This window comes from Callorhinus ursinus, unplaced genomic scaffold, assembly GCF_003265705.2.
Source record: "Callorhinus ursinus isolate GAN/ISIS: 27379988/994484 unplaced genomic scaffold, GSC_fseal_2.0 scaffold37, whole genome shotgun sequence".
Classification (NCBI taxonomy): Eukaryota; Metazoa; Chordata; class Mammalia; order Carnivora; family Otariidae; genus Callorhinus; species Callorhinus ursinus.
In genome coordinates this window covers 940,713-961,776 of record NW_027397099.1, presented here as the reverse complement: position 1 = coordinate 961,776, position 21,064 = coordinate 940,713, and the positions used below count along the sequence as shown (strand labels likewise).

At 49.9% G+C, this 21,064-nt stretch overlaps 1 protein-coding gene and 1 pseudogene across 8 annotated transcripts in view; both read right to left on the bottom strand.

Moving 5' to 3' along the window:
- Nucleotides 1–551: 551 nt before the first annotated feature.
- IL34 (interleukin 34) overlaps nt 552–21,064 on the bottom strand; it is a 58,375-nt gene continuing 37,862 nt past the window's right edge. For 3 of the 8 annotated variants that reach the window (XM_025888848.2, XM_025888847.2, XM_025888849.2), the window contains exons 2-7: nt 10,607–11,020; nt 5,223–5,356; nt 4,142–4,219; nt 3,693–3,854; nt 1,451–1,586; nt 552–1,210 (exon numbers count right to left, since the gene is read on the bottom strand). In XM_025888848.2, coding sequence (XP_025744633.1) covers nt 1,038–1,210; nt 1,451–1,586; nt 3,693–3,854; nt 4,142–4,219; nt 5,223–5,356; nt 10,607–10,634 — 711 coding nt within the window. In that variant the 5' untranslated portion in view covers nt 10,635–11,020 and the 3' untranslated portion in view covers nt 552–1,037. The other 5 variants (XM_073880034.1, XM_025888845.2, XM_073880035.1 and 2 more) reach the window with 5 other exon arrangements.
- Nucleotides 13,723–15,147, bottom strand: LOC112836885 (dnaJ homolog subfamily C member 7 pseudogene; annotated as a pseudogene).

The window sequence follows — 21,064 nt, the reverse complement described above, 5'->3', positions numbered from 1 at the left end:
CCCTCCACCCCCCCTTGATTGAAATAGTCACTGCTACGAGTAACAAATGCACTGTGAAGACTCCAGTATTAATAAAGTTGTACTGTAATTAACAGCCCTGCCTCTGCCTGGCTCCCTCCACCGCTGCTCCCGGCCCTGTCCTACCCCAGATCCGGCCTGGGGAGCACGGGGTCCGTGTTGCAGGGGCAGGAGGGGCCAGGTCTTGTGCCAGGATCTATGCTTTTGAACACCTCCACTCTGTCCTGGCCAGGTGGAGCCAGGGAGGGTGACCAGGGGGCACGGAGGAAGACCTCTCCGACACCGTGCCCCTCGGTCTGTCTCGCTGAGGCCCCAACCGCTAGGGCATGCCTGGAAGAAACTCAGGCTCTCAAATACCATTTCCAGGCTGCCAGGGTAAGGCTTCATCCATTCCAGATCCCAACCTTGAGACCTAAGCCCCAGGGCCCGACCAGCCCACCCCACTCCTGCGTCCTACCCTTGACCAGCTGGAAGTGGAACGTAGAGGCTCGCTGCCCTCTGGGGTTCACCTTTGCAGATGCAAACCAAGCCAAAACAAAACAAGCAAGTGTTTAATAGAAAATATAAGAGGAACTGGAAGAGCATCCACTGTGGCAAGACGTGGTGTGTGGCTTCCTGCCCTCTCCCCATGCTCACCCCCATCCGGCACAGTTTTCCCCTCTGCAGGCCACGGGAGACGCTCAGCGCCGCCTCCAGGCAAGGGAGGCAGCCCAGGTGGTGCAGGAAGGGGAAGAGAACTCTGTCCACCTTCAGGTGCCCCCAGGCCCCCGCTGCTCCAGGTGAGACCAGGTGAGGTACAGAATGCGGGAAGCTGAACCCTTCTCAGGCACAGGATCCCCTCAAAGGGAAAACACTCTCCTGGGGGTTCCTCTCCCCCTGGGGGGAGGGGGGGTGCTCCTCACCACTGCCCCCACAAGTCTCAGGCTCAACCGAACTGCGGGAGCACCTCCAGCTGCCCCACGCAGGTCACCACACAGGCTGCTAGGGCCAAGAGGTCTCGGCCTGTGCCCTCAGCAGCTTCACTGAGCCGGGGGTCCGGGCTTGGATCCTGGGGAGTGGGGCAGGGAGACAGAGGGCCTCTGGGACAGAGGGTATAGCTGGGTAGCCACGCACTGTGAGGAGGGCTCTGGGCTGTGGGGCTGAGGGCTCGGCGCCTCACAGTCCTGCCAATTTAGGACGGAACTTTGTTTACCTGCAGGAAACGGGGAAAAAAAAAGACTGCAGGAGTGGTCAACAGCCTCCCTCGGCCCCAGACCAAGCCCCGTTGTTCTTGTCCCTGTACCTGGGGCCCATCTTGGCTTTCCGAAATGCCCTATAGCCCTGGGGAGTGGAGGAAATGCCCGGCGGGGGGGGGGGGGGGGCCTGGTCTGCTCAGTGACCCTGCGTCTGAAGCCGGGTGTCCTGCCCCCAGCCCCATCCACTTGTTCCTTACAGCAAGAACAGTACAGCAGTTCCATGACCCGGAAGCAGTTGTCCAGGAGGGCTTTGGGTCGCACCAGCTTCAGGCTTAGCCTCGGGCCACTCAGAAGTGACACTACCGCATCCACCTTGGGGCTGATCTCCACATCCTGGAAGGGAGGGGACTGTCAGGACCACGGGTGCCAGCCCTCCCCACCCCCCTGCCAGCCCCAGTGAAGAGGCAGGGCCCACCTCCCAGGAGAAGCCTGGAAACTGCCCTGCGCAGAGCTGCACAAACCATGGAGGCAGGGGACTAACTGTGACCGGGGGGCCTATGGGTAAATTCTCTCTTCCTTCCTGCAGGCACCAAGTTACCTGGGAGGGTCCCCCTCGACAACTCTCACCCAAGCCCATCATCAGAGAGGCTTTTTTTCCATCTTTGGAAAAATGATTGTAGGGGGCATCCTTGCTGTTCTAGCCCAGGCCCGGCCACTTGCACACAAGGAGTCCTGGGCCCGGGAGACTGTCCTTCAGGATTCAAAGATCTCCACTGGCTGCAGGGAACAAGACAAAGGACCCTGTGAGGGCCGTATCATGAGGACACCTGGGTGCCAGCACCCCGGGCCGGGCTAGTCTCCAGCTCCAAACTCAGGGTGCTTCTCTCCATAGTACTTAACGACAGGGGGCACGGTGTGGGGAGCAGGCAGGCACACTTGGGGGACGGAGCAGGGGGCCAGAGCTAGTGCAGGAGACATGGCCTAGAAAGGAAAGGTGGGGCCTGAGCCAGGCAAAGGCCTTCCCAAAGGCAGTGTACTGGGTTGAATTGTCTGTCCCCTAATCCCCCCTCCAAAAAAACTACGTCCAACCCTGGGACCTGTGAACACGACCCTATTTGGAAATAAGACATTTGCAGATGTAATTAACGATCTCCAGATGAGATCAGTTTGAATGTAGGGTGTGCCCTAAATCCAATGACACGTCCTTGTAAGAGGGGGTGCTAGAGGGAAAGGCCATGTGAGGGTGGAGGCAGAGGTTGGAGTGATGTGGCCACAAGCCAGCAAGAGTAGCAGCCAGCAGAAGCAGGGAAGAAACAGGAAGGGTCCCTGCTCCCTAGAACCTTCAGAGAGAGCGTGGCCTTGCGGATATACCCTCAGTGCAGGGTTTCCGGCTCCAGGTCTGTGGCAGGAGAATTTCCCTATTATGCCACCAGTAAGTGGTCATTTGTCACAACAACCCAAAAAAAGCCAGTCTACAAAGGCTTGGAAAGAAGCGAGGGTGGCAGGAGGGAGAAGGGGCCTGTCCCGTGGCCCACTCCCTGGCAGGGAGAACCCACTGCGCACCAGATGCTGGGCATATTTGGAGCGGGGCACAGACCATTAACTCTGTGAAAAAGAAGACAAGACTTAAAGCTGGTTAAATCTGAACCACGTGGGCAGATGGGGGAGGCAGGCCTCCGCCCACCCACAACCTCCTCCCCAGCTCCCAAGAGCTCAGAGTCAGGCTCTCACCAGGAAAACCAAGGATGCAAAACTGTCTCTTCAGGTCAGCTCCAACTCACATTGCCCATGGACACGAAAGAGCCACCAAGGAGACCACTGGGACTCCTAGCCTCCACCCAAACAGCCTCCCCAGAACTCCCAGCAGCCGTGGGCTCCTAAACCCTAGTGTCCCCCGCAGCTCCCAGCTCTGGCTGGGCAGCAAGGGGGGCTCCCCAGGGAAGAGTGTGGGGAGGGGTCCCGCAGTACACCTGTGGCCTGCATGGGCTCACACTAATCTGTGAGTTTATTCTGCAGGCTTTTTAAAGGACATATCCCTGAGGCCTCAGATCAACCCTATGAGGCAGGCAATGATCAGGAACCTCTATTATTATTATTAAAGTCCATAGTTCACTTTGTGCCGTACATGCTATGGACTTTGACAAACACAGGATATTACAGTGTCCTGGAGAAGCACTTCATTACCCTAAAAACCTCCTGTGTTCATCCCTCCACCTATTCATACTCCCTCCCCTCTCCCCCAAAAAAGAAACCTCCAGAAACAAAGCTACAGGGTTCAATGACTTACCTGGGATCCCAGAGCAAAAGACACAGAGCCCAGAGTATCCCCTGCCCCCAGCCCAGGCCACCCACTGGGCACTGGCCATCTCTTCCTCTCAATCATTTCTCCCACACCCTTCAGGACATGCTGAAACTTTCCATGTGTTCAAATCCTCCCTCAACCATCCTTGGCCACGGCGCACGCATGAGCACGCCCCCCCGCAGCGGGGCACAGTTCACCGTGAGGCTTTGCTGCACGTCCAGCAGCAGTGTATGGACCTCCTCCAGGTACTTCCAGGATGGGTGGCCCTCGAGCAGCACTTCCTGCACCGACTCAGTAGCGCTGAGGCTCACCCAGACCCACAGGTACCGCAGCTCCTGCTGGCTGACCCGAGCCTTCTGCTGTGGGGACAGGAGAGAGCGCTGAAGCCCACAGACACGGGTCTCTGGGCCCTCCCTGCCACTGCTCTGACCAACCCCCACCCAACACGTCCCCACAAAGAGAGCAGAGCATGGGCATCCGCGGTGGCCAGGGAGCAACCTTGGGCCTCAGTGGAAGGCAGGCTTGCTCACAGAGCTGGGAAAGGCCCCCTGGCAGCAGAACCTGCCAAAACCAATGTGCCTCTCAGGCTGGGTCCATGGGGTGTCCCAGGAGGCAGGGGTCTCCCAGCCCAGGAGGGGATTCTCACCAGCCTGGTGATGTTGGCCATTCTGAGCACCCCCTCATAAGGCACACTGATCCTGTAGTTGATGGGGAAGTAGTGTTTCTGGGGAAGTACAAGAAGAAGCCATGAGGTCAGAGTCAGAAATGGCTCAGGCTCCCCCAGCTCCCAGAGAGTCTGATGTAGGAGAGGGCCAAGGACCAGCCCTTTGATACCAGAGGTCGCCTTCTAGAGAGCATATGCACCTGGCTCCCCACAGGAATAACAACAGCTCTCTTTCCTCTGGGGCACAGGGAAGGCTGAAACCAAACGTGGAGTTCCTATGATGGCAGAAGTTTCCTGCCAAGAAGTGATTGAGGGACCTGCTACCCCCAGAGTAGTATATTCTTTGGAGGCGAGGAAGACTACCTTAAGTAAGATTAAACTTATTATGGTGCTGGTTGCAGAACTCTGCCAATAAGGGCATCTGGGTGGCTCAGTTGCTGAGCGTCTGCCTTCGGCTCAGGTCACGGTCCCGGGGTCCTGGGATCGAGCCCCGCATCGGGCTCCCTGCTCGGCGGGGAGCCTGCTTCTCCCTCTCCCACTCCCCCTGCTTGTGTTCCTGCTCTCACTGTGTCTCTCTCTGTCAAATAAAATCTTAAAAAAAAAACAACTGCCAATAGACTGAAAACCACGGAGCTGTACACTTAAACAGGTGAATAGTAGGATATGTGAAGGACATCTCAGCAAAGCTGTCAAAAAAAGAAAAAAGACTTCCAGAGCCACAGTGGCCCATGGGCTTCTCTATTCTACACAAAGGGGTGCACATTCCAATTTCTAGGTCCTTATCTGCCCAGCTGGTAATAAGTGCCTGGGGTTCCCCCAAGGCTTCCTGTAATCCACTCCTGAGTCCCAGGGTGAGTGCCATGGAGAGGCAGGATCAAAGGTCAGATCAAGTAGTAGGGGTGGAGGGCCCTGGCGATGGCTGGCAGGGGACAGTTGGTGTGGACCAGGCAGAGAAAGGGGCCCTGGGCTCAGGGCGGACGCAGACCCAGGGCGGGGCCCGAGGGTCCTACACCCTGTGAGGCCGGGCGCTTGGGCAGGGGACACAGCGGGTGCCCACAGTTACCATGTACTGCAGGCGGTTCCTGTACTGCAGCTTGTCCCGCAGAAAGCCGGTGACAGCGCACTCCTCGGTCTGGGTCAAGGGCCACATCTCCAAACCCCCGTTCCCCAAGGCCATGCCAAGGAGGATCCCGAGATCTGTGGACCGAACCCAACAGCAACACATGAGCACCCTGCGCCACCGCCACGCTGCCCGGGTGTGCAAAGCTGTGCGCGTGTGCCCTCCCTTTTCCCAGCCATGGGAGGGGCGGCAGCACGGAGCCCCAAGGAGGCCTTCCCCCCCACCAGTGTCCAGGCTCACACAGCAAGGCCAGGCGAGCAAGAGCAGTCCAGCCAGTGCACCCCTGCCCCCAGCCAGCAGAGCCCGCCCCGCAGTCCCATCCTGAGGTTGGTGTCCAGTCTCCTCCCCACTCCTGCCCCATGGGGCAGGCACAACCTCCTTTCCAGGGCAACCTCAGCCCCCACTCCCTTTAGGGCTGGAGTGTCCTCAAAGCCTGGGTCTGCATTTCCATCTGGGGATTCAGGAGGTCTGGATGCTCATTCCAACTCTGCAAATGACTCTTGAGTGACCGGAGCCATTTTCCTCCCTGCTGTAACTGATCTTGGCTTCCCCCTCAGACGTACAAATCATTGCAGCCCTTCCAATGCGCTCACTCTGGGGAAGCCAACCAAGTTCAGGCTGCCGCTTCTCCCTGCCCGCAAACAAGCTGCGGCCTTCCGAACATTACCAGCCTTCACCACTGGGGGTCACTGTGACTTCAAAAACAGCTTTTGTAATTTCCCGTAACTCAACACACTTACAAAAATTACCTGAGGAGTTGCAAAAAATATGAACGAGCATCAAACTCATCAGAGCAGAAAGAAAACACAGATGGGCAGGAGATGTATCCAACAAAAATCAAACTCACCAGTAAAGGTAAATATATATTAAAATAATCAGATGCCATGTTTCACTTATCAAAATGGAAATTGGGCGTTTTATTTTTTAATTTAATTTTCATGACACTTGGTTCCAGCAAAGTAGTGAGGCTCTTATCCTGGAAAGCAATTTGGCAATTTTTATTTTTAGTGGACTTAATAATGTCCACACCCTTTGACCCAATAAGCCTTGAAAATTTTCACATCCTTTGACCTACTGGAGCACCTGGGTGGCGCAGTCGGTTAACCATCTGACACTCAGTTTCAGCTCAGTCCCTGATCTCAGGGTTGTAAGATCAAGCCCCCCGTCCAGCACTCTACTCCCCTGAGAGGCCGCCCGCGTGTCTCCCTCCCCCCCCCTCCCCCCCCCCCCCCCTCTCAAATAATCTTTACAAAAACAATAATAAACAGGGGCGCCTGAGTGGCTCAGTTGGTTAAGCATCTGCCTTCGGCTCAGGTCACGATCCCAGGGTCCTGGGATCGAGCCCCGCATCGGGCTCCCTGCTCAGCGGGGAGCCTGTGTCTCCCTCTCCCTCTGCCTGCCGCTCCCCCTGTTTGTGCTGTCAAATAAATAAGTAAAATCTTTTTTAAAAAGTAAAGTTTAAAAAAATAATTTTTCACATTCTTTGATCCACTGAACTCATTTCTAGGCATAAGCCTGAAGGAAAACAAGAGAGCCCTCACCAAAAGATTCGTGGACAAAAAGTCCTGTGGAGGAATTCTCTTATATGAATAAACAATCTGTAAATGGCCCACATGTTCATTAATGAATGTAGAGCCAATAAAAACCACATTGTCAAAGAATGCTTATGGTATGCTTATGTGATAAGAAAAGTACTCATGATATGCTTAGTAAAGTCTTAAAAAGCATGACTCCACACCTCTCCTCTGGGCGCACCGCTTGCCGCGAATGACCCATGTCTGCATGTGTGTGGGGAGACGTGGAGCAAGTGGCGAAAGGAAAGGCACCAAATCTCTGTGGGAGATTTTTATGTTCTTTGTATTTTGTAGGACATACTTTATACTCTACAATCAATACAATCAATATCCAAATTACTGTCACAGTCAAAAGCAATACTTTGTTTTTGCTTTTTTTTTTTTCCCCCCCTCCCAAAAATAGCCAGGCAAGCCATGAGCTCCTTGCCCCGCCCCCCAACCCCAGTAGGCCTCACTGACCTGACTTTCTCCCTCACCTCCCCGGAACTTCGGGAGACTTCTGTTCTCGCTCCCTCACTGGCCCGGGCCTGCTCCTGGCCACCTCTCCTTCTCCTCGGCCCTGCCGCCAGGCCTTTGCCATCCGGACTCTCACCCGGAGCGCGCTAGGCGGCCTCAAGCCCTGTTCGGAGGAGGACGTGCTGCAGCCCACAAGCCCTTCCTCTCAGACAAGTGCTATTTTTCAAGGTTGCAAATTTGTAACCCATCTTGCATTTCCTCTCTCATCTCTTCCCAAGCACTTGTCCCCGGTATTTGGACAAAAGAACAGATAAACAGAAACCGAGCCGGTGTTTCTGCCTGCTTCCTATCTTGTCTCTAAGTCATTAAGCCCCTCAGCTTGGCACCCCTGCAGACCGAGATCATTCCTGGTTTACAGTTTTTGCTCACACTTTGCCGCGGCCCCGGGTAACCTCCGGCATGGCAGACCTCTTTCAAGGCCTCACCAAGACTCCTTCCACCACCCCCCACCAGGCTCTCCCCTGCCTGAACCAGCCCCCACAGTCTCTGTCTCTAGCACCATCTGTCTACCTCACTCATTATCTAGACCAGACAACTTGGCCCCTAGTAGGTTAGTCCCTAATGCAGTGAACCACAACATGGTCTTGTTTACTGAGCACTTTGGGGGTTCATCTTGAACAAGGAATCAGGAGCATGCATCTGAATCTTCTGGAAAGCTGGTTAAGGCCCACAGTGTCTGATTCAGGAAGTCTGGGGTGGGCCCAGAGAATCTGTATTTCTAGCAAGTTCCCAGGGGCTGCTGCTGGTGGTCTGGGGACTACACTTTGAGAACCACTGACCTCCAGAGACAGTTGCAAACTGGTGTCCCAAGGGCCACAGCTGGTTCACAGAGATTTCACATAAAAATCTGAATTTGCAACTTGTCTTAAAAAATCAGTATCTCTGTCCACACTCGGCCTTCCTTCCCATGGGGCAGTCACCCCTGCCTGCCCACGTGACCCCTGAAGTCCTACCCTCACTGGCCTCACCCCTGTCCTGACAACTTTGGCTCCTAGCAGGGAACGAGTCATAGAAACCACCGTGTGCCAGCCTGTCATGCATGGGCTCTGCCAGAAACCTTGTCCGTGGGTCATCTGCCTTCCCCCAGACCCAGACTTCCTTTAGATCTGCAGACTGACCACCAACTCCAAATTTAAGCCCCTTTTCAGCTGCCTCCACCCCAAGAAACAGGCCAGCAAACCGGTGACCATGGGGCCAGCACAGCCGTAGCCTCACAGTGGCTCTGCACCCCAGAGAGCCCCACGGCAGTACACCCCCGACCCTGGAAGGGGCTACTCCTGCCACCTCGCCCTCCAGAAATAAGACATCTCCAAGACAGAAGAGGAGGCTGAAGAAAGAGCAAGTGAGGAAGGAGCTCCCTTCCCGGGTCCCCGGCTGGGAGGGAGAGGGGCTGTTCCTCTCCTGGGGACAGCCCCCTTGTTCAGGGACAAATGGGGCTCGTCCACCACCCCACCCGCAGTGACCGAATCTAAACCTGTGCAGAGGCTTGAATAGCATCCCCCCGAAAATCCTTGTTCGCCCAGAGCTTCAGATGTGACCTTATTTGGAAATGGGATCTTTGCAGATAACATCAAGGCCCACCCTAAATCCAGTGACCAGGTGTCCTCATAAGAAGACACAGAGACACCCAGAGAGTGTCAGGACGAGACAGACACAGAGCTGGGTGATGCCACCACAAACCATGGACTGCCAGGTGCCAACAGAAGCAGGAAGAGGCAGAAAGGAGCCTCCCCTAGAGCTTCGGAGGAGGCATGGCCCTGCCCACACCTTAATTTTAGACTTCTGGCCTCCAGACCTGGGACAGAATAAATTTCTGCTATTTTAAGTCACCAAGTTTGTGGCAATTTGTTATGGCAGCCCATCCTTCTCCAGCACCCAGCCCCTTTACGAGTCCCTGACCTGCAGCCCTCCCTGCCTCCCTCCCCCCAGCTGATCCTTGCCAGGGCCTGCAGTCAGCCTCCACCATGCCTTCCGTTCCCACATCCATCTCTGGAACAGACCCTCATCACTTCCTGCCCAAATGGTTGCAACAGCATGGCCGGCAAGTAGCACAGACTGATCTTCCGAAAGTAGAGTAACTTCCAGTCACAATCCCATCCCCAGATCTTGAACCTTCCAGAGCTCCCTGCTTCTCATGAACTGGCCTTTACGGCCTCCCCATCTGAGCCCAAACTGGCTTTCCAGCCTGGCCTCTCACGGCCCCACTGCTGAACCTTTGCTCACACTGTTCCCTCTACCTGGGACACTGTCCTCACCTTCCCACGTGTACCTGTGTGAACATGGTCCACCTTCAAAACCATTTCAAGTGGCTCCTCACCCTTGTTGCCCCTCTTGCTCCTCGTGACCTGGAAGCATCCAGAACACTGGGTCTGGGTCCTTCTGCCTGTTCTGAATGCCCTGATCCTTTGCAGTCTCCCTCCACAAGGGCCAGCCCGGATCCCTTGCAGGATCAAACCCCAGACCTCATCCATGAGGCACACAGTTCTTAGCGCCTAACTCGGCGCCAGGCACTGGAGAGAGGGGCACAAACTAGCCCAGTCCTTGTTGCCATGGCAGTAATTCTCCAGTGGGCATGTGGGAGGCACCAGAAAAATGTGCTGAATTTGAGTCAATTCAATAGAATCTTGGAGTCTGAAGGGATCTTGGTCTGGCCTCCCACCAGCAGACTTGAGAGGCTTCTAGACGCTTTCTGTCCTCATTTCAACTTATTTTTCTTTTTACCAACAACACTGTTCTCTTTCTGCCTCTTAATTTTGTTCCATCATGGAGCGAGGGGCAGAGGAACAGGCTGCCTTCTCTAGCACCTGGCGGCGCTTCTCCCATGTGTCCTGGGGCCCACTTCCACGAGCTCCCACCCCTGGCTGGCCACACCCAGGGAGGCCAGAAATCCTCTCTGCCACCTCTGCCCCACCCCTGCCCGTGCACCCCAGCACTGGTGAGCCTGCGAAGGTGGTGCTGCCCCTTGCCCCCAGTGCCTGCCCCATTCCCTTGACCACCCACTGGCCATGCCCACCCAGCCCAGGACTCGTACCCCCCATGCGGGTCTGAGCTGGGGTTGGCTAGGGCCAGGGCAGAGGGTGGCCATGGGAGTCCTCAGGCTGTTAAGCTGGGAAGCATCTCAACTTCTCACCAGCAGGAATGGCCTGGCTGCCATGGTTACAGCAGAGCCTGGCTCTGGGCCAAGGCCTCCAAGGGCCGTCTCCACAGACCCCCCCCCCGCCCCCGACAAGTACTCACAGTGCAGCCGGGCGATTCCCCGGGGCATGGTGGTGCGCTGTGTCCCCCAGAGAGCAGAGGCGGTGTCCCTGGCCGTGTGTCTATCCACAAAGGCCCAGGTCGGGCCTACATGGCCTCGGGTCAGCGAAGGTGGCCCAAGGCTGGGGAAGAGCTGGCCACAGAGCAGCAGCCCGGCAGGGGGCGGCAGGTACTCCTGGGGCAGTGCCCGCCCTTATCTGCCTGGCCGTGTGGAGGGCAGCCGGGGGGTGGCAGCTGCAGCTCCCATGGCAGCCAGGACCTGGCCTGAGACTCCGGCCTCGGGGTCTTCCCTCTCGAGCAGGAGGACAGAGTCCCCAGCAGGCCCCTCGGAATCTGGGGCCGGGTTGTGCTTTCTCTGATTTCTCCGTCTGCAGCTGCTCAATGTGAAATCTGGCTCTGGAGGGAGAAAGGAGGAGAGAAACGGATTATGTAAGAGTAGTGCTGCCACTCAGCCATCAGCCACCGGCACTGAGAGTCTGTGTGCGCGCTGCACCCACTCCTGGCAGGGGGCCCTGGGGAAAGACCGGAGGCTGGCTACTCAACTGCACACGAGAAAGGACTTCGGAACATCCCAAGGACAGCACTGGCCCAGAAGTGAGTTACGATGACACCAGCTGACAGCCACAGGCCTCAACAAAAGCTGGACCAAGGAATGAATGGCTGAACTCGTTCAATCAAGGAAGCTTCCTAAATGAGGTGAGGCTGCATGCAGGTCAAGTACCTGAATGACTCAGGCCGCCAGGACGTTAAAACAGCAGCTCTCTCGGTGGCTTCCTCATGCACAAATCTTGTGGAAAGTGCCGAGTTCTTTGAGTACTGAGCCCAACACACATCCCAGACCCCCAGACCCTGACGGAGAAGCCAAGAAAGTAAGAAATGGGGTCAGGGTCACTCTCATGCCACGCTGCAGTCCTGAAGCTGGGCACCTTCCGTGGTTCTAGCCCTTGAGCCCCTCCAAAATGGAGGAAATGTGTGAAAGCTGAGGAAGACACCCAGTGGGAGTGACCCGGTGACACAGGAGCTAGAGCCTTTGGGGTGGCACAGAGAAAACCAGGCTGCTCCCAGAGGCCCGGAAACAGGGCCCCTTTCCAGCAAATGAGGCCGGACCAGTGGCCTGACAGCCGTCTGCCTCAGAGAGAGGCCTTCCCCACAACTAAGAGGGCACCACTCTCTTCCTCTCTCTCTCTCCCCTCTCTCATGGGGGGGAGGTGACGAGGTTGAGAACGTGCCTCTCCCATGCCACCCCTAGTCTACCCCATGGCTGACAGCAGGCATGAGGAAGCTCACACAGGGAACAGGTGTGCAAGAAAGTAGATGCTAGAATGTTCTGCATAGTTCAGTTGTGAATACTGTGTTTTAAAAATATATAATCACATTACTATTATTGCACATTCCCAAATCAAGAATTCCTTGTATCACCTAATACAGAATCCATGTTCGATTTTCCCCGGTTGTTCTTAAAAATTTTTTTTTTTTAAGTTGCATTGTTTGAATTGAGAGCCTAACAAGGTCCATTGATTGATGTGTCTCTACATCTTTTTTCCTTTCCTTTTTTTTTTAATATTAAGATATAATTCACATGCCATAAAATTTGCCATTTTAAAGTATATAATTCAGTGGGATTCTTTTTTTTTTTTTTAGTAGATTCACAAAGTTGTGCAACAATCACCCACAATCTAATTCCAGAACATCTTCATCACCCTCAAAATAAACTGTATTCATTTACAGTCTCTATTTCCTCCCCCCACCCAGCCCCTGGGGCAAGCAACCACTCATTTGCTTTCCGTCTCTATGTATTTGCTTCATCTGGACGTTTTCTATCAATGGAGTCACACAGTATGTGGTCCTTCAGGACTGACTTCTTTCACTTAGCATAATGTTTTCAGGGTTCATTCATCTTGTACCATGCAATAAACTAGTGTTCCCCTAAGTTCCTATGTTGAAGCCCTAGCCCCCATTGTGGTGGGAGATGGGACTTTTGGGAGGTAATTAGGGTTAGATGAGATCAGAAGGGTGGGGCACTCGTGATGGGATTCGTGACTTTATAAGAAGAGCCACCAGAGACGAGCTTGCTCCCTCTCTCTGTGTGCCCCCACAGACAAGAGGTCGTGTAAACATACAACGAGAAGGGGACCACCTGCAATCCAAGGGGAGAGTCCACACCAGAAACCAACCATGCTGGTACCCTGATCTCAGACCAATCTCCAGCCTCTGGAACTGTGAGCAAATAAATTTCTGTTCTTTAAGCTACCCATCTATGGCATTTTATTATGGCAGCCCAATCAGGCCAGGACATAGCATCTGTCAGTACTTCATTCCCCTTTTTTTTTCCTAATTTTTAAAATTTTTTTAAGATTTCATTTTTAAGTTAGCTCTATACCCAACATGGGGCTTGAACTCATGACCCCGAGGTCAAGAGTCACATGCTCCACTGACTGAGCCAGCCAGCAGCCCCTCACTTTTATTTTTTTTTTAAGTGTCAAACATTTTACTCTCTCAATTTTTTGCCCTTTTACAAGAGGATTTTACTGGGGCACCTGGGTGGCTCAGTTGGTTGGGCATCCAACTCTTGATTTTGGCTCAGGTCATAATCTCAGGGTCACGGGATCAACCCCTCCTCAGGCTCCATGCTTAGTGTAGAGTCTGCTCATCCCTCTTTCTTCTGCTCCTCCCCCTGCTCTCTCTCAAAAATAAATAAAATCTTTAAAAAAAAAAAAAAAGGATTTTATTATTTTTTAAGTAGGCTCCACACCCAATATGGGGCTTGAACGCATGACTCTGAGATCAAGAGTCACACACTACCGACTGAGTCAGCCAGGAGGGCCCCCCCTTTTTTGGGGGGCTTTTTAAAATAAAGTTAAATAGTAAAACAAAAATTCACAAGTTGCTTCCCTGTCCATCCCCTCCCTCCCTCCCACACCCGCAGTCTTGGCGCCAGTCCCCTCTCCTTCACCCACTCACACGGACCCAGGGGATCCAACGGAGAAAGCCAAAGTGCTCCAAGTACACGGAGATGCGGAGGAGAGAGGAGGTGAGCTGTGTCCACATTCAAGGTCACACTGAGCAAGTCCACACTCTGAGTTCTGGATGGTTTCCTCTCATGACACAAACTGAAAAAGGAAATTCCCCAGACCAGATGCTTCAAAGCTGAAGCCCCAGCACTGCCGAAGAATGCCAAAGAAAACGTGGTTGACATCAAAGTTACCCACACCTGTACCCTCCTCATCCAGGTCGTGTCCAGTGTCAGAGCGAGTCGTCTTCTCGGGATCAGTGAGAGCAAAAGCTTGCAAAAGCGTCTCTGACTTCCTTGACCTCCTCCTCCTCCTCCTCCTAAACTTCAGCACTGGCTCTCCAGTGCCCGTCTGCGTGGTGCTTCCAGGCTCGTTGCTGATAAGTTTTCTTGATCTCCTCCTCAGAGGCATTCATGTCCACTCCCAGAAACTTGTAGTAAACTTTCCTTGCTTTTCTTCAGCTCCAGCTGTGGGGTGTTTTAGCTGTGCATGTTCTTATGTTTTCTCCATCTGATACACTTTTCCACACTCCTGTACTGCTTTTTCAAACTGTTCCGTATCCATGTAACACTGAGCTTTTCCCAAGGAGGCTTTTAATTAAGTGGAATCAAGCTTCACTGCATTTGTGCAATCTTCGATTGCACCATCTAGTCTCCTAAGCTTGGAATGATCTGTACCCCAGTTACAGTAGAATTCAGCATTTGTTTTTATATTGTTGGGGGTCTGTCCCCAGGGCTTCTGTGTATAGTTCATACGCCAGTTTGTCATTTCCTTCTTCTTTCTCTGCTTTAAGTGCTTTGGCATTTCTGCAAGCAAGGGAGGCATTTCTGGGGTCAGGGGCCATCTCGAGAGTCCATACAAAAAAAACTGAACTACCTTCTCAATACGGTCTTCCTAATAACGGCAGAGACCTCATACATACAGAGCACAGCCATTGGTGGAATGGCACTGGCTGCAGACCGTGCTTCCAGATAATGACCCAACATAACTAAATATTCTGCTGTGGAGATTTTGAAGCAATGGCAGGCAGGACAAACTCTAGGGCCCAGTCCATGCAGAAAACTACTTTCCGAAAATCCTGATTCTCAAAATCTGTTCCTGTTCTCATGTTCACATATAACCTATTGTGCCTGAGCATTTCTGTGATCCAGTTCTAGGGCTCTCTGGAAATGGTGACATGCCGCCATGACATTCCCTAGAGATAGGGGGCATTTGCCTTCCCATGGATGTCCCCAGGACAAAACTGTCATTCAGCCTCACTGCTATGCATCTCCAAGAGCTTCCTGGAACCTTCTGAGCATCATCAAGTGGCTGCTCAATTCTAACTACAGCTAGCACTTTTAGGACACATTATCTAGTTCTTTTGTATAATAGTTACAAGCTTCACTGTAATCTTTCTTGGCATAGTTTGCATTTCCCTGTCCCTTGAAAGACTTTACTTCCCTCTTCACTGTGGAGCAGCTCTGGCTCCGTCGCCACCATTACCACATGGGGCTCTGCAGCAACCGCCATCTTACCACTTCCTTCTTTTTTACTGTGAAATAATATTCCATTGTGCGGCTACACCACATTTTCCCTCGCCATTCATCAGTTGATGGACATTAGGATTGTTTTCACGGGGCGGGGGGCGGCTATTACAAATGATATTGCTATGAACACTCCTGTACAAGTCTTTGTGTGGACATAGGTTTTTTTCCTTGGGCATGTTCTCAGGAATGGGGCTGCCGGGTCATGTGGTTAATCTATGTTTAACTTTCTGAGGAACCATCAATCTGTTTTCCAAAGCAGCTACACCATTTTATACTTATATATCCCATCCACAGTGAATGAGTGTTCTGATTTTTCCACATTCTTGTCAACGTTTATTATTATTTTTTATTATTATTATTATACCCATCAGTGGGTGTGAAATGGTATCTCATGTGGTTTCTACTTGCATTTTCCTGATGACTAGAGATACTGAGCATCTTTTCATGTGCTTACTGCCCATTTGTATATCTTCTTTGGAGAAATGTCTATTCAAGTCCTTTACCCATCTTCTAATTAGTTTATCTTTTTAAGATTTTATTTATTTGACAGAGAGAGACACAGAGAGAGAGGGAACACAAGCAGGGGGAGTGGGAGAGGGAGAAGCAGGCTTCCCGCGGAGCAGGGAGCCCGATGTGGGGCTCGATCCCAGGACCCTGGGATCATGACCTGAGCTGAAGGCAGACACTTAGCGACTGAGCCACCCAGGCGCTCCAGGATTTTATTTCTTTTTAAAAATCTTATTTATTTGACAGAGAAAGAGAGAGCAAAAGAGGGAACATAAGCAGGGGGGATGGGGGAGGGAGAAGCAGGCTTCCCATCGAGCAGGGAGCCCGATGTAGGGCTCAATCCCGGGACCCTAGGATCATGACCTGAGCCAAAGGCAGATGGTTAATAACTGAGCCACCCAGGCACCCTAAGTTTTTGTTTTTAAGTAATCTTCACACCCAACGTGGGGCTTCAACTCACAACCCTGAGATCAAGAGTCCTTCCCATGCTCCACTAACTGAGCCAGCCAGGCACCCCCATCTTTTTTTTTTTTTTTTTTAGTTGTAACAGTTTTATTTTAAGTATTTTATTTATTTACTTGAGAGAGAGCAAGCACAGAGGGAGAGGGAGAAGTAGACCCCCACTGAGCAAGGAGCCCGATGCGAAGCTCAATTCCAGGACCCTGGGATCATGACCCAAGCCAAAGGCAGAGACGTAACCAACTTAGCCAACCAGGCACCCCGAGTTGTAACAGTTCTTAATATTCTGGGTACTAGACTCTTATTAGATATATGATTTATAGAAAAAACACAGTCTCTTCAACAAATGGTGTTGGGAAAATTGGACAGCCACATGCAGAAGAATGAAACTGGACAATTTCCATACACAAAAATGGACTCAAAATGGATCAAAGACCTAAATGTGACACAGGAATCCATCAAAATCCTTAAGGAAAACAGGCAGCAACCTCTTCAACCTCAGCTGCAGCAACTTCTTGCTAGACACGTCTCCAAAGGCAAGGGAAACAAAAGCAAAAATGAACTCTTGGGACTTCATCAAGATAAAAAGCTTTTGCACAGAAAAGGAAATAGTCAACAAAACCAAAAGACAACTGACAGAATGGGAGAAGATATTTGCAAATGACACATATCAGATAAAGGGCTAGTATCCAAAATCTATGAAGAACTTATCAAACACAACACCCAAAGAATAAATAATCAAGAAATGGGCAGAAGACATGAATAGACATTTCTGCAAAGAAGATATCCAAATGGCCAACAGACACATGAAAAAGTGCTCAACATCACTTGGCATCGGGGAAATACAAATTAAAACCACAAAGAGATACCACCTCACACCAGTCAGAATGGCTAAAATTAACAAGAAACAGCAGATGTTGGCAAGGATGCGGAGAAAGGGGAACCCTCCTACAATGTTGGTGGGAATGCAAGCTGGTGCAGCCACTCTGGAAAACAGTACGGAGGTTCCTCAAAAAGTTGAAAACAGAGCTACCCTATGACCCAGCCATTGCACTACTGGGTGTTTACCCCAAAGATACAAATGTAGTGATCCAAAGGGGCACGTGCACCCCAAAGTTTATAGCAGCAATGTCCACAATAGCCAAACTATGGAAAAAGCCCAGATGTCCATTGACAGATGAATATATATGTGTGTGTGTGTATATACACATACACACACACACACACACACACACACACACACACACACACACACACACACACACACACACTGGAATATTACGCAGCCATCAAAAACCGAAATCTTGCCATGTGCAATGCATGGATGGAAATAGAGAGTATTATGCTAAGTGAAATAAGTCAATCAGAGAAAGACAATTATCCTATGATCTCATTGATATGCAGAATTTAAGGAACAAGGCAGAGGATCGTAAGGGAAGAGAGGAAAAAAATGAAACGACAAATCAGAGAGGGAGACAAATCATGAGACTCTTAATCTTAAGAAACAAACTGAGGGTTGCTGGAGTGGTGGAGAATGGGAGGGATGGGGTAGCTGGGTGATGGACATCAGGGAGGACAGGTGTTGTGGTGAGCACTGGGTATTGTCTAAGACTGATGAATCACAGACCTGTGCTCCTGAAATAAATAGTCATTATATGTTAATAATAAAAAATAAATTTTAAAAAAGATATATGATTTTTAAGTATTTTCTCCCATTTTGTGGGGTGTTTTTTCACCTTTTTGATAGGATCCCAGGATGCACAAAAGTTTTTAAATCTGATGAAGTTCAATTTATCTTTTTTTTTTTTTTTTTTTGGTGGTTTGTGCTTTTGGTGTCCTAAGAAACTGCTGGCTAATCCGAGATCACAAAGATTTACATGTGTTTTATTCTAAGAGTTTTATGGTTTTAGCTCTTCTATTTAAATCTGTGATGCATATGGAGTTATTTTTGTATATGGTGTGAGGTAAGAGCCCAACCTCATTCTTTTGTGTGGGTCTATCCAATTGTCCCAGCACCATTTTTTGAAAAGACTGTTTTTCCTCCATTGGATGGCACTGGCACCCTCACCAAAACTCAGTTGACCACAGACGCATAGACCGATGTGGATTTACTTCTGGAATCTCAATCCTATTCCATTGACCTGTATGTTTACCTCTATGCCAGTACCCCACTATCTTAATTTCCGTAGATCTGTGGTAAGTTTTGAACTCATAAGACTTTTTAATCTATGAAAGTTTACTTTCCCTTTTTGTTATTGTTGAAGAAACTGGGTCACTTGTCCTATAGACCTACCACATTGTGGATTTGGTTGATTGCACCCTTGGAATGCCATTCAACATATTTATCACTGCATTTCTTAATATTCAGATCAAAAAGCTTCACTGGGTTTGGGTAGGGTTTCCACAGGAGGTACTGCCTTACAGCAGAAGACACAAAATGTCTTCTCATCCCCCTTTAGTAAGCTAATGTCATGTTCTTTATCCATGATTCATCTATTATACAGTTCTCCGTCAGCCTTTTATCTTTCATCAAACATTGATGATTCTAGCCCTCATCCAGTATTCCATTAGTCAATCCAGGTGGTGACTTTCTGCTTCTACCTTTCCTTCTACGTTTATTACTGTGATCCTCCTAGAGAGGAGACCGTTCCCTACTCATCTGTTTTCTTACCTCAAAGTTTGTTCTGTAGAGAAAAAGCAGGATAACAGTTTGCTTCGGGACGCCTGGGTGGCTCGGTCGTTAAGCGTCTGCCTTCGGCTCAGGTCATGATCCCGGGGTCCTGGGATCGAGTCCCACATCAGGCTCCTTGGTCAGTGAGGAGCCTGCTTCTCCCTCTCCCTTTACTGTTCCCCCTGCTTGTGCTCTCTCTCTCTGACAAATAAATAAAAATCTTAAAAAAAAAACAAAAACAAAAAACAGTTTGCTTCTTTCCCTTGACTTATGTACCACTTTTCAGAATGAGTTCTTCCCTAGAATCCTCCAAAGGTAATGAATGATGATTCTTCAGTATCATTTTGAATTCATTCATCTTTTAACTTACATATTTCAACCCATTAAAGTTACTTTTGAGGCAGGTTTATTGAGGTAAAATTGATATACACTGAAGTTCACCCTTTTAAGTGTACAGCATGATGAGTTGTAACGAATATACACAAACATATTATTCTAAGACCTGGAACGTTTCTATCACCCCCAAAAACTTCTCCTGTATCCCTTTGCTGCCAATCCCTTTCCCCACCCTATACCTCTGACGAACATTTATCTAATTGCTGTTCCTAACAGGGTTTTCCCCAAAAAAACATTATATAAACAGAATCATAAAGTATGTTGCCATTTCTGTCCTGTCTTCTTTCATTTAGCAAACGTGCTGGGGATTCACCATGTTGCTGAGTGTATCAGTGGTCTTTTCCTTTTATTACTGAGTAGCATTCCATTATACCACAATTTGTTTATCCATTTATCAAACGACAGACATTTGTTGCTTCCAAGGTTTTGCAAGTATGAATAAAGCCATATACATGTGCATACAAATGGTCTTTCTGTGGAAATATATTCTTTTTCTTAGGGAAATACCTAGGAGTGAGTCACTGGGCCATATGATAGCTGGAGATTTAACAATAAGATATTGTGAAATGGTTTGTTATTCTTCTTGGTACCCAAATTATTTCATCATTAGGAGAGTGGGCGCTCCTTCCAGTAGGGTCCTGTCCCTACTAACATGACTCCAGTAGTCCTCAATAGCTTCCTTGCTTTCAGGCACGAGTGGAGGTTCCAGGCTCATCTTGGACATTTTCTGCCTCAGACTAGAAACCAGCTACTTTTCCACAGAGCTCTTTTAGAGGGGAATGATACCAAGAAACCAGAGCCTGAGCACTACAGGGTACTTATTACTACCTGGTTGTCAGTGTCCATAGGCTCTTCAGATGGACAGACCTAGGAAATTAATCTTTCTTTTGAGAGAGAGAGACCCAGCGAGCATACATGCAAGTGGGGCGGAGGGGGCAGAGGAAGAGAGAAAATCTTCAAAAGGCTCCACGCTCAGCACAGAGCCCAGTGCGGGACTTGATCTCATGACCCTGAGATCATGACCTGAGCTGAAATGAAGAGTTGGACACTTAACCGACTAAGACACCCAGGTGCCCCAGAAATTGGTATTTTTAAATAGAAAAATAAATCATTAATTTGTAGATAAATCATTAGAATTATAACTTTTTTTTAACTTCTTTGGATTATTTGCATCTCTTTCATCTTGTGCTGAAAATCTTTTTCTTAATGACACTTAAGATGATTATTTGTTTTGTCCTATACAGATAGTAGTTTCAAAATGGTAACAGTGCTATAACTTAACAAGTCCATGCAGTTTAAGATTTCTTTGTGGTTCTTTTTTTTTTTTTTTTTAAAGATTTTTATTTATTTATTGAGAGAGAGAGAGAATGGTAGAGAGAGAGCATGAGAGGGAGGAAGGTCAGAGGGAGAAGCAGACTCCCTGCTCAGCAGGGAGCCCGATGTGGGACTCGATCCCGGGACTCCAGGATCATGACCTGAGCCGAAGGCAGTCGCTTAACCAACTGAGCCACCCAGGCGCCCTCTTTGTGGTTCTTTCTATCTTTAGTTATCTCCCCATTGGAAATATACAGTAAAAAAAAAAAAAAACATTTCCATCTGTTTGTTATTTTTAGGGATTTTTAAAATTTTTAATTATATAAAACATGTAATTCCAAAGTAAAAACCATAAAAATATGTTCAGAAAGTTCTAGCTTCCACTCCCTCTCTTTTTCCCCCATCATATCCCTCCCCCTAAAGATAAACATTTTATATTTTTTGGCTTATCCTTGAATTGTTTATATTTCAAAATAGAAGCAGGGGTGCCTGGGCAGCTCATTTGGTTAAGTGTCTGACTCTTGATTTCAACTTAGGTAATGATCTCAGGGTC